This window comes from Geotrypetes seraphini, chromosome 9 (assembly GCF_902459505.1).
Source record: "Geotrypetes seraphini chromosome 9, aGeoSer1.1, whole genome shotgun sequence".
Taxonomy (NCBI): Eukaryota; Metazoa; Chordata; class Amphibia; order Gymnophiona; family Dermophiidae; genus Geotrypetes; species Geotrypetes seraphini.
The window spans coordinates 123301665-123314730 of record NC_047092.1 but is presented as its reverse complement, the minus strand read 5'-3'; the positions used below and the strand labels follow the sequence as shown (position 1 = coordinate 123314730).

At 42.2% G+C, this 13066-nt stretch overlaps 1 protein-coding gene across 4 annotated transcripts in view; it reads right to left on the bottom strand.

The window, feature by feature from the left end:
- Positions 1 to 13066, bottom strand: part of GIGYF2 (GRB10 interacting GYF protein 2) — a 674098-nt gene that overhangs the window by 150834 nt on the left and 510198 nt on the right. For all 4 annotated transcript variants that reach the window (XM_033959534.1, XM_033959536.1, XM_033959537.1 and 1 more), the window contains 2 exons: positions 9078 to 9236; positions 7281 to 7520 (listed from right to left, as the gene is read on the bottom strand). In XM_033959534.1, coding sequence (XP_033815425.1) covers positions 7281 to 7520; positions 9078 to 9236 — 399 coding nt within the window. The remainder of the gene's footprint in view (positions 1 to 7280; positions 7521 to 9077; positions 9237 to 13066) is intronic.

Here is a 13066-nt window from a genome sequence, read left to right as displayed (position 1 = left end):
GCCGGGTTTGACACCCCCGAGGTCGGACGAACCCCCAAACAGGGCCCGCCCAAGCTCCGTCCGGCTAAAAACAGGGACAATAAACCCCCTAAACAAATTCCAACAGCCCTACCAAGGGAGATGGGTACAGATCACATCAACACCTGCTGGAGACTGAAAGAAGACTGAGGGAAATAGAGAAGGGAGGATAGTATATACTGTCCCACAGTTTTGTTTTCAGTCTCCACCTGCTGGTCATGATTGGATATATACCCATTTGTAAAGATTAACCTCTACTGGTCTGGAGAGTGCTAAAGAAAATCGTATTTTTTGATCCAGATCAGTTGACAAAATTTCCTAGTCATAAAACAAAATGAAAAGACAGTGCTTGAGATTTGACAATTTCCAGTCTGTTCATTTTTAAGATTTTTATTTGTGTGTAAATCTCCAAAAATGATTAGATTCTTACCTTGCTAATCTTCTTTCTTGTAAACAGGAATGGTAGTCTTGACCATCAGGTTAAACCCCCATCAGTCATGAAGGTTGTAGAGAGCCCACTGTTTTCATGTTCCACCTCCCATTACTCTGGGATGAGCTCCATTCCCTCAGTTGGTACCATAGCTGCTAAAAAGACCTAGAGTGCAACATAAGAGAAGGGTGCGGGGAAACTCTCCAAAACTATATGTATGTTCTGCTCTAAATGCAAACATTAAAGAAAAATGCTGATTAACCACAACTAAATGAAACAAACAAGGTGGTAATAAAAGGAACCACCTACCTGAGTGTCATCTGCACCAATAGTTCTGTGGCTCTTATGCATGAATTCTTCTTCATTCCTGACCCTACCAGGCAGATGATAGAAATAAGACATCTAAACAGGCATGTCTGAAACAGAAGGCAGGCATCAAGACTACCATTCTTGTTTAGAAGAAGATTAGCAAGGTAAGACCCTAATCTTTCCTTCTTGTGCAACAGGACTGGTAGTCTTGACCAGCAGGACATATCAGAGCAGATCCTGGTTCATAGGGTGAGACAGATGAGCCTGCTGTTCCAGGTACATTAGACAGACTGTGAGCCTACCGAGATATGGAAAATGCATGAGTACCTGATTTGTAATTTCTTTCTGAGCCCCTTTGGGAGAATGGGCTAAAATGTGAATAAATAAATAGTACTGAGGATCCAAAAGCAGTGTCCAGTCCAGCTGCCACATCCACCCTTTAAAATTTAGTGAACGTGTAAAGATTGGACCAAGTGGTTGCCCTGCAAATCTCTGCAAGTGAGGCTGCTGTAGACTCTGCTCAAGATAACATGTCACTGCGCCTTCAATGCCACTGGACACTGATTTCCACTTCCAATATAGGTGGAAGATATGGTCATCCTGATCCACCTGGTCATGGTTGCTTTAAATGCCCGTCTCCTCCTATATCCTGATGTTTCTAAATGGACTCAATTAAGAAGAAAATAATTTTTACGTTATCGTGATAAAGTGATTTCCTTGGGTGCCTCTTTTCAGTTAAGGTTTCCATGCAAGTGTTTTGTATTGTTTCAGATAAGTATATATTTTATGACCCTGATCAGCTGCGTTTCTTTTTAGAAGGGAAAGGGATTTCTTTTTCACCCCAGTGAATGAATGATAGAGTAACTCAAGTCTGTAATTAAAGCCGAAGTTAATCCGCTCTAATTTCCTTTAATAATACTGATAAGTTGTTTTCTTTCCTGGAAGAATTTCTTTCTTGTCTCTTTCCTCCTTTATTTGAGGACTATGTATTAAGGTAAATTGTTTCTTAAGCTAGCTTTGGCTTGAATTATAATTTCCAAATCCAATAATTAACTGGATGTAGTAATTTCTGTATATTTCCTGTTAAGCACAATTATGTACTTAAATGAAAATCAATAAATAAAAAAAATAAAATAAAATAAATGCCCGTCTCCCCCAACATGTCACATTTGCAAGCACGAAGAGGTGATCAGTCATATTGCGTGAAAACTGGACACAACCTTTGGTAGGAAGGAAGGGATCATTCAAATTGAAATGCTAGCCTCTGAGAAGTGAAGAAAGGGTTCCCTGCAAGACAGAGCCTGCAGCTCTGACACCCTTCTTGTTGACATCACAGACACTAAAAAAAACTGTCTTAACCATCAGAACTATCAGGGATGCCTCCTCCAAAGGCTCATAAGGGACCTTCACAAGTGCCCACAGGACCAGATTAAGGTTCCAAGATAGAAAAGGCTGTCGCACCGGAGGGTGAAGACTTAAGGCTCCCTTCAAAAATCTGGATACATCCAGACTTGCGCTCTAAAGCAGGAAAATCCGGCTTTCTGTACCTTGAGAGCGCCAACAGCCAGGCCCTTCTTCAGAAGTCGAGCACCACTGAAACTAGTATAATCACCAAGTCCAAGCAAGGGTCCCACGGCAACAAGGGGACATCCGTGGAAATTCAGGGGCGGGAAACTGCACGGTGACACTAGGAAATTCTTTTTCACTGAAAGGGTGGTTGATCGCTGGAATAGTCTTCCACTTCAGGTCATTGAGACCAGCAGCGTGCCTGATTTTAAGGCGAAATGGGATAGACATGTGGGATCTTTTCACAGTGACAGGTAGGGGAGGGTCATTGGGGTGGGCAGACTAGATGGGCCGTGGCCCTTATCTGCCGTCTATTTCTATGTTTCTAAGCACTGTCTTGAAACACTTCCAGGCTTTCATGTAGGCTGCTAATGTGGAATGCTAACGTGAAATGCTTCTTAGACCTCAGGAACATGGAAATAATTTCAGGTAAATAGCCTTTATGCCCTAAGGCTTCACGCTCAAGAGTCATGCTGTAAGACCTGAGAGTCTCATCCTTCTGCAGATGTACCAAGTCTGGCACTATTGCCGCCTCAGTCAATCTGGAGTTACCAGGATCAATCGACCTGGGTATGTTCTGACCTGATGAAGCATTCTACCTATAATCAGCCACAGGGGGGGGGGAACATGTACAGGAGCTTCTTTGCAGGCCAAGCTTGGACTAGAGTGTCTAGCCAGACACTTCTGGGCTTGTATATTCAGCTGAAGAAATGAGCCACCTTTTTGTTGGATGCTGAGGTCAAACGTCGGACACCCCAGCACCTGACTATGCAGTCAAAAGCCCTCCAAGAGAGACACTACTCCCTAGGATCCAAGGTCTGCTGACTTAGGAAGTCTGCCTGCACATTCTCTACCCTGGCTAAGTGAAAATGGCCAAGGGAAAATGCTTGAGTACCTGATTGTACAAACCACTTAGATAAAACCTTGATAAGCGGTATATAAAAACCTAATAAACTTGAAACTTGAAACCAGTGGTGAACTCCTGGTGCTTCCTTGCCTTTTTACATAGGCTACGATGGTCACATTGTCTGAGAAGATTCGGACTGCCCCTCCTTCTAGGGTGCTACATAGGGCTCACAGAGCTAACCATATCGCTCTCAGCTCCAAGCGGTTGATTGACCAATTTCTCTGAGATGGAGACCACCACTTTTGCAGTGGACATCCCTTGAAATGAGCTCCCCAGCTGAATAGACTGGCATCCATCGTCAGGACTGTCTACTTGGAGATGCGTAGCAGCATTCCTCTGTTCAAGGACTGTGGCTACAGCCATCAGTCCAGGCTACGCCATGCCTTACCTTACCACAGCAGCAGGAAGTCCAAGGTGTTCTTTTGTGGAGACCACCTTGAGAGGAGCAACTCCTGAAGTGGGCGCAAGTGCACTCTTGTCCAAGGAACCATATCTGTTGTGGCTACCAAGGATCCCAGCAGTTGAAGATATTGCCGAGGGGTCAGAAGGCTGTGAATCTCCCAAATTTGCCTCATGAGCTTCATTTTGCGTACTTCCTGGAGGAAGACCTTACTCTATATTGTCTCAAAATGGATTCCCAGGTATTCCAGGGACTGAGTCGGGATCAACTGATTCTTCCTGAAGTTGACTACCCAGCCCAACACTTGCTCTACAACTGTCACCTCCTCATCTCTCGAGAGCGCTCTTATGAGCCAATTGTCCAGGTAACGATACACCTACATTCCTGCCTTGCGGAAGTACGCTGCCACAACCATCATCATACTTTGGTAAAGGTTTTTTTATGCCGTTGCTAGGCCAAAGGGAAGAGCTTGTCCAGAATATGGAACCTCAATAACTTTCTGTGAGCTGGAAAGATAAGAATATGCAAGTATGCCTCTGTTAGATCCAGAGAGGCAAGTTATTCACCCAGTGTGACTGAGGCAATGACCGACTACATAGTTTCCATATAAAAGCAGGGAATCTTGAGATTTGCATTGACTGACTTTAGATCCAGAATCTGTCTCCGGTCTTCGGAGTCTTATTTGGGCATGATGAAGCATATGGAGTATCTGCCCAAGCCTCATTCTCCTAGAACAATGAGTGTCTGAACCATCACCTGAACCTGGGTCACCTTTTCCAGCCTCCCTGCTAGAGAGAGAGGTCCATAAGGGGCCACATTGCCATCTATTCTTGGGGGGAATGGCTGCTATTCTGGTGTCACTGCTGTTTCTTAGAAGCTGCAGAGGTATGACATCTGGACCCTTGGGATGCCTGGTGCTCCTGAACCTTTGTCTCAGGCCCTGGAATATCCTCTGATTGGAGGACACTCCCAAATACTAGTGAAAATGCCAGAAGAACATAAGAATAGCCTTACTGGGTCAGACCAATGGTCCATCAAGCCCAGTAGCCTGTTCTCATGGTGGCCAATCCAGGTCACAAGTACCTAGCCAAACCCAAAGAGTAGCAACATTCCATGTTACCGATCCAGGGCTAACAGAAGCTTCTCCCATGTCTTAATAACAGACTATGAACTTTTCCTCCAGAAATTTGTCCAAACCTTTCTTAAAACCAGCTACGTTATCCGCTTTTACCACAACCTCTGGCAATGCGTTGCAGAGCTTAACTATTCTGAGTGAAAAAATATTTCCTCCTATTGGTTTTAAAAGTATTTCTCTGCAGTTTCATCAAGTGTCACCTAGTCTTTGTAATTTTTGACGGAGTGAAAAATTGATCTACTTTTACCTGTTCTACTCCACTGAGGATTTTGTAGACTTCAATCATATTTCCCCTAAACCTTCTCTTTTCCAAGCTGAAGATCCCTAACCTTTTCAGTATTTCCTCATACAAGAGGAGTTCCATTCCCTTTAACATCTTGGTCGCTCTTCTTTGAACCTTTTCTAGTGCTGCTATATCTTTCTTAAGATAAGGAGACCAGAATTGAATGCAATATTCCAGGTGAGGTCACATCATGGAGCGATACAGAGGCATTATAATATCTTTAGTCTTGTTAAACATCCCTTTTTTAATAATTCCTAGCATCTTGTTTGCTTTTTTGGCCGCCGTCGCACATTGGGTGGAAGGTTTCATCATATTGTCTACAATGACACCCAGATCTCTTTCTTGGGCGCTAACCCCTAAGGTGGACTCTAGCATTCGGTAACAGTGATTTGGGTTATTCTTCCCAATATGCATCACTTTGCATTTGTCCACATTAAATTTTATCTGCCACTTGGATGCCCAGTCTTTCAATTAGCTACCCCTACGGGCCCCTCATGAAGATTGCAGTGATCTGTTAACATCTTAGTAATATCTGGATGTGAGGGAAAACAGGCATTCTGTTCTTTGGTGTTACTCATGAGTGAGCACCGAGCTGTGGAGGCTTGAAGCAAATCCAACTTTAGTTCCTGAAGTGCCCCCACAATCAAACTTTGCAGGCCAGAGGATCTGAATAACCTTCACACCCTTGGATCCTCTCTGAGATCCAGGGCTAACACCTGATTGTGGCTAGCCTCTCCCAGCTGGGATGCTGAATCTTCTAGAACTGAGGACCCTGAATGAGAAATTAAAGGCATGGACTCTGAACCTTCATCCTCTGAGTCCACCAGAGCTTGGGTCCCCATAAAATCTGCATGGTTCCTTGGAGTGGACTCTGCGCCTTTCGCTAAAAATCCTCCACTGATGCCCCAGCGGGATTAGGTCGGCTTTTGAAACCTAAAAAGGCTTCATACATCATATGTATGAATTTGGGAGTGAACCACAGCCCAGGTTGTCCAGAGGATCCTGGTAGATCTCCCGTATGTGCTTCACCAGGGAAGCAAAGTCCACTTTGTCAGGCTCCTGCAGGAATTTCTGGCCCAGAAAACACTCCAACTGAGCATCTAAGCTACCAGAAGCTCAAAGCTCCTGTCCCCCTTCATGCACTATGCTGAGAAAAAATGCAAATTCAAAAAATATAGGGAAGGAGATTTGAGAGATGGGGGACCTTCAAAAAGTCATTTAAGGATCTCCCTCCCCCCTTCGGTTTTTCCCACAGGCTGCAACAGCCTTACTCATTGTGCCATGCTGCTTTGCTGGAGCTGCATAGGGAAACCTCAGATCAGAGGTGAGAGAAGATTTCTGCCTCAGACAAGCCTGGAGTCCAACAGATGGCTTGTTTCTTTGAACTGCCATTCAGTCCCCCCCAACCAGAGCTGCACAACTTAGTGGGGGGAGGAACGAAGTCAGTCCTGAGCCTGGATAAACCACCACGGGATCCGCTCAGTCTGCGCTCAAGCCCACTGCGGACGAACCTGGGGCGAGATTGCTCCCAAGGGTATGGACCCTGAGCTCTACTGAGAACTACTGATGCAGACTGGCCACACAGGAATCATGCGAGGCATGTGCCTGTGGGTTATAGACCTCAGCCCTGAGAGTCTGTATTTTCTTGCAGCCAGAGATGCCCCAGGGTGACCAGGATCCTCTGCAGCATCAAAAGCCTCCGATCAGATAATAAAAATCCCAAAATAATAAAGATTAAACTCAAGCAGAACAGACAGGCTCTCTACTCATTAGTAGAGTAAGACTGAGGGATGGAGCTCATCTCAAAATGATGGAAGGTATGAAAACAAACAGCGGGCTCTCTACAACCCATGTGACTGATGGGGGGAGGGGGCTTAACCCGATGGTCAAGACTACCAGTCCTGTTGCAAAAGAACATTTATTATTGGAATGCTTAACTCAGATGTTGATATTTTGCTGATTTATATAGCCGATTTATATTAACTTCTGTATCTTTTTGATGAGTGTGAGTTTGTTTTTGCAAATTAATTTCTTTTTTTGTAGGACTGGCTGTGTTTACATTCGTGACAGCATGCAAAAGTATTACTGAAAATGTATAAATATCATTTTTTTATAATGTGGATTACACCAGAAAAAATGTGATTTTTGCCACAAAAATGAAGATTAAGTCTATGGGTAGATAAAGGAAACTGTGACGTAACTCTGTGATTTACCACAGACGTAAGGCATTACCTTCATCTGTGCAAGTTGTTGTTGTTGCTGCTGTTGTTGTAACCTCCTTAGTGCCTCTTGCTGCTGTTGTCTTTGTCTCAATAATTCCTTTTGTCGCTGCAGTTCCAGCTCTTTTCGCTTTCGGTCCTCCTCCTCCTGCCGCAATCTCGCTGTTTCCTCTTCAGTGCGTATCCTATTTTCTTCCATCAACCGTTGAGCTGCTTCCTCTTCCTCTCGGGCCCATTTAGCAGCTTCCTCTTCCTTTTCACAAGACAAAAGAAAGTTTAAGAGATTCAAGCTTTTCCAAAAATTTTTACTACTCAAAGAATGTTTCTAGCTAGAAGAAATTCGGTTGCTATGTTATATCAATCCCACCTTTAAGAGGTTCAATGATCAAGTGCAAAGTGATGATGCATGTTGGAAAGAGGAACCCAAACTATAGCTACATGATGCAATGTTCAATATTAGGAGTCATCACCCCGGAAAAGGGATCTAGGTGTCATAGTTGATGATATGTTGAAACCTTCTACTCAGTGTGTAGCAGTGGCTATGAAAGCAAATAGAATGTTAGGAAAGAAATGGAAAACAAAAATGAGAATGTTATAATGCGTTTGTATCACTCCATGGCATAACTGCACCTCGAATACTGTACAATTCTGGTCACCACATATAAAAAATATATATAATAGAATTAAGGCTGGGAAAAACCTCGAATTATGCAGCTGCTTAATGTTGATGCCAAGTTATGACGAAAGTCATGACCACTAGGCACAACAATACTGTAGGCAGCATAGTTCTTAGAGATCAAACTGGGTTTCATATCAGGAAGAAATGCATCACATAATTTCTGACCTACATTTAAGGTATCTGTCTTGTGCCTAAGGAGATGCTTAAGAATGTCCAAGGTCACTTCTGGTCCTTTTTCTTTGACCCTGTGGTCTGGCATGCTGGCAATCTTACCTCTTGATTCATTCCAAACACTGAGATCTTCGGGCTGCCAGTTGGACTGAAGTCAGACTTATCCTCACATGAAAAGAGGAGGGGGAAGGCAAAAATCACAGCCAGCACCCTGAAGAGCCATCCTGAGCCCCCCTGTGGATGCCTAATAGCCTGCACTCAAGCCCCTGCAATTTAGCAGATGAGCTAATCTACTAGAGATATAGAACCCGAGCTCCACATAGTTTTCTTCAGGCTGGTCAAACAGGCCTCCAAGGGATTAACCTGCTGGCTGCAGACCCAAGTCTACTTCCTTCTCCACACAGGCAGAGCTTTTCCTCACACCGGGGAGCTCTGGTGCACCAATAGTCACAAAAAACACAAAATAAGCCCACAAAATAATAAATAAATATACAGAGCAGATCAGAAAGACACCTTCCAGTTTGTGTGCCGAATGAAAAACTGAAGGGAGCAGCAGAGCCCTCGGCAGATAGAGGAAGAGTTGAAAACCTGGAATGGATTCCTTCTGCATAGCTCACAAGCATGGGAAGAATATCTTACTGTCCAGAATGACACACCTATTGCACTAGACTAGAAGGACAAATTAGAATGAAGGATGGAGTAGGCTTCCATAGTAACTCCAGTAGTAGGGAAGTAGATCAGTGCTGGGCAGACCTCTGTGTCCCAAAAATGGCAGGAAGAGGTATGCCAGTGTTTAATCATGAAAAAGTGGAACCTGTGCAGAGTGTCATATTCAACTCTAGCTACCTTGTTGGGCAGACTGGATGGACCTTTTATCTGTTGAATTTACTATGTTACTATCATATCAAGGAAAAGAAGGGAATCTGGCTTCTAGCTGGAAGAACAAAATCTCATTCTCACCTGTTTTCTAAGCAGCTCTTCTCGCTGATGTCTTTCCTCATCTTCTCTCCTCCTCTCCTCTAATCGCCTAAGTGCTTCTTCTTGCTGTTTCCGTTCCTCTTCCTCTCGTTGTAGTCGTAACGCAAGTTCTTGTTCTCTCTGGCGTCTTAGGGCTTCTTCCTGCACATAAGAACAAAAGAGCCAGTGCAGAAGTGTAAGCAGAATGCTTGAAAAGTGAAAAGTAACCCCAGAGAAAACTTTGTATGGTGGCGTCCTAATGACTACGTATCTAATGTTTTCAACCAGATACAAAGGGATATCTTAGAGAATGGTTGGGAAAAGCAAAGACTAAAGCACAAGTTGTTTTTTTCTATTAAAGCTCAACTTTCTGGTTGTTCACTTGGTTATAGCACTCTTATATAGTCATTTTAGAATAAGTGGGAGTCTGCAGTCTTAGGCAACTGCCTTTTTTTGCTCCGCATTCACATGACAACAATGAATGAAAGGGAGACCTGGTCTTGAGGTTATTACAAAATTGAATGTATGTAAACTAGCATATAACCAAGATCAATGTCCTTACCAAAGAGAACATTAACAATGATTACCAAATTCCAACATGAACATTTTATTAAAGTGTTATTTATAATTCCTAAATTTAAAAAAAAAAAAAAAAGGGTGCTCTCTCATTTTACAAGAGTTGTCTAAGTACATGCTGTCAGGGTGGCGGAAGGTAGTGACTTAACAATGGACCAAACTAGAGAAGCTATAAGAAAAGCAACAAATATTTATATTAAACACAGATAAGAGGAGTAAGGTAGCTAAAAAATAAAGAATAAAAAAAATATACATTCAAAACATACAAGGCATCCAAAAAAGAGGAATACATGAAGTATCTGGTAAATGAAAAGCAGAAGGTGGCAGTTAGGATGACAAAGGTATTAGTGGAAAAAAAAAAGAAATTACTAAAGAAATAAAGTTTAGAGACAATACTTTCAGATATGGAGTGAAAGGAGGAAGGGCAAAGGAGAGATTGTAAGAATAAACAGAATAGTATGTTACATAACAAAGTAAATACAAAAGAGTGGGGAAGGGACACAACACATCATACATATAACATAAGAATTGCCCAGCAGTCCGCTCCCGCGGTGGCCCTTAGGTCAAAGACCGGTGCCCTCACCTGCATAGGTTCTGGTTTAGCAGGAATTTGTCTAACTTTGTCTTGAATCCCTGGAGGGTGTTTTTCCCTATAACAGCCTCCGGAAGAGCATTCCAGTTTTCCACTACTCTCTGGGTGAAGAAGTATTTCCTTACATTTGTATGGAAACTATCTCCTTTTAACTTTAGAGAGTGCCCTCTCGTTCTCCCTACCTTGGAGAGGGTGAACAACCTGTCTTTATCTACTAAGTCTATTCTCTTCATTATCTTGAATGTTCCGATCATGTCCCCTCTCAGTCTCCTCTTTTCAAGGGAGAAGAGGCCCAGTTTCTCTAATCTCTCACTGTACGGAAACTCCTCCAGCCCCTTACCTATTTTAGTCGCTCTTCTCTGAACCCTTTCCAGTAATACTGTGTCCTTCTTCATGTATGGCGACCAGTGCTGGACGCAGTATTCCAGGTGAGGGCGTACCATGGCCTGGTATAGCGGCATTATAACCTTCTTTGATCTGTTTGTGATCCCCTTCTTAATCATTCCTAGCATTCTGTTCACCCTTTTTGCCGCCGCTGTGCATTGCGCAGACGGATTCATCGACTTGTCGACCAGTACTCCCAAGTCTCTTTCCTGGGGGTGGGTGGGGGGGGAGGGGTGTCTCCGAGTACTGCACCAGACATCCTGTATTCGTGTATAAGATTTTTGTTACCGACATGCATCATCTTACACTTATCCACGTTAAATCTCATTTGAAATATCATGGCCCATTTCTCGAGCGTATTTATGTCCCATTGCAGGTCTTCGCAATCCTTCTGTGTCTTTACTACTCTGAATAACTTTGTATCATCTGAAAATTTAATCACTTCGCTCGTTGTACCAATTTTCAGGTCGTTTATAAATATGTTGAAGAGCACGGGTCCAAGCACTGAACTCTGCGAAAACTCCACTCATGACGCTTTTCCAGTCCGAGTATTGTCCATTTACCCCCACTCTCTGTTTCCTATCCACCAACCAGTTTTTAATCCACGTGAGTATTTCATCCTTGATTCCATGGCTCGCAATTTTTCAAAATAGTCGTTGATGCGGGACCTTGTCAAACACTTTCTGATATACAATGTCGACCTGGTCACCCTTGTCTATTTGTCTGTTTACTCCCTCGAAGAAGTGCAAGTTCGTCAAGAAAGATCTTCTTTTGCTGAAGCTGTGCTGGCTGGTCCTCATCAGATTGTGTCTGTCTAGGTCAGTGGTCGGCAAACCGCGGCTCGCGAGCCACATGCGGCTCTTTAGCCACTTGAGTGCGGCTCGCGACTCTGCTAGCTAGAGCAGGGTTGCCCAACCTGCTTCCCTTCCCCGTAAAGAGAATGCTGAAGCGCCGGGCTGACCAACCTTCCCCACCCGACATCAATTCTGACGTAGGAGAGGAAGTTCCGGGCCAGCCAGAAGGGAAGTGGAGAGAGAGTGGACTGAGAACGTTGAAGGGAAATGGGCAAGAGAAGTGGAGAGTAGGGAGAAGATGCTGAAGGGAAATGGGGAAGAGAGTGGGGAGAAGACACTGATTTATAAATTGGAATTGTACAGAATATTGTTTCTTTTTATACTTTAATAAGTTCAGTATAAAACTATTCGAGGCTTGTGTGGATTGGATCAGATGGTTTGCGGGGACCGAGCTAACGGGGACAGGGACCAATTTTTTCCCCGTGTCATTCTCTAGGCTCTGCCACGAATCGATTTCAACTACGTGCGGGCGAGCGGGGTATCATTAAATGCGTGTTTTGTCATATTTTTATTTTAATGTAAAAAATGTTTTTTGTCAATAAATAAGATGATATTATCTTGGAGATCGATTTGGGGCCAAATAAATTGTTTGTTAGAAAATCCTGAGGCTCTATCCTATGATACTATTTTATTTGGAATGTCAATGAGGAAAAAAAGTCAAATTTCTGCAAATAATAATAAATTATTACTTATTATGACAGGAGTTGCCATTCAGCAGATTACATTTAATTGGAAAAACTGGAATAGATTAAATTATAGTTTTTGGTGGAATTCACTTTGTCATATGTATAAGATGGAAAGAATGTTAGCGTTACAGAAAGGAAATTTTAATAAATTTCAGGAGGTTTGGAGACCATTAATAGAGTATTGTAATGAATGAATAATCATTTTTTCCCAGCTGATATAATTGTACAGGGGTGGGGGGGGGGGAGGAAGTTTGATTATAGATTGATGGGTTGGATTTTTTTTTTTCCCCATTATTTTTTATTTTCAAATTTTACATAAAGTGTACAAAATATTAAAATACAATTGATAAATACATAGTATCACTTTTATATCTAATACATTATATATCTAAATTTGATTTTCCCCCTCTCCCTCCCCCCACCCTTTTATTACTTTAATATAATATTTTTAATTTTCAAATTTTACATAAAATGTACAAAATATTAAATTACAATTGATAAATACACAATATCATTTTTATATCTAATACATCATATTCTAAATATATTTATGTCCCCTCTCCCTCCCCCCACCCTTTTATTATTTTTCATTCATACATATTGTATAACATATTATAACATATTTTGTAAATATTATTTTCATTACCCCCCTCTATGTGCGTCATAAAAAAGATACTTAAAAGAAGAAAAGAAGAAGAGAAATCTTAATATTTATTCATTGATGGGTTGGATTAATAAAGAACAATATATATATGTAACCACATGTGTAAGAATAGGGTTGGGAGGGAGGGATTTATTTTTAATTGTGAAATTACTAAGAATAGATACTCAAGTGATATTGTATAAGTTTTACTGTCAATATGTTTATGTTTTATGTTTATGTTTATTTTATCTGTTGCA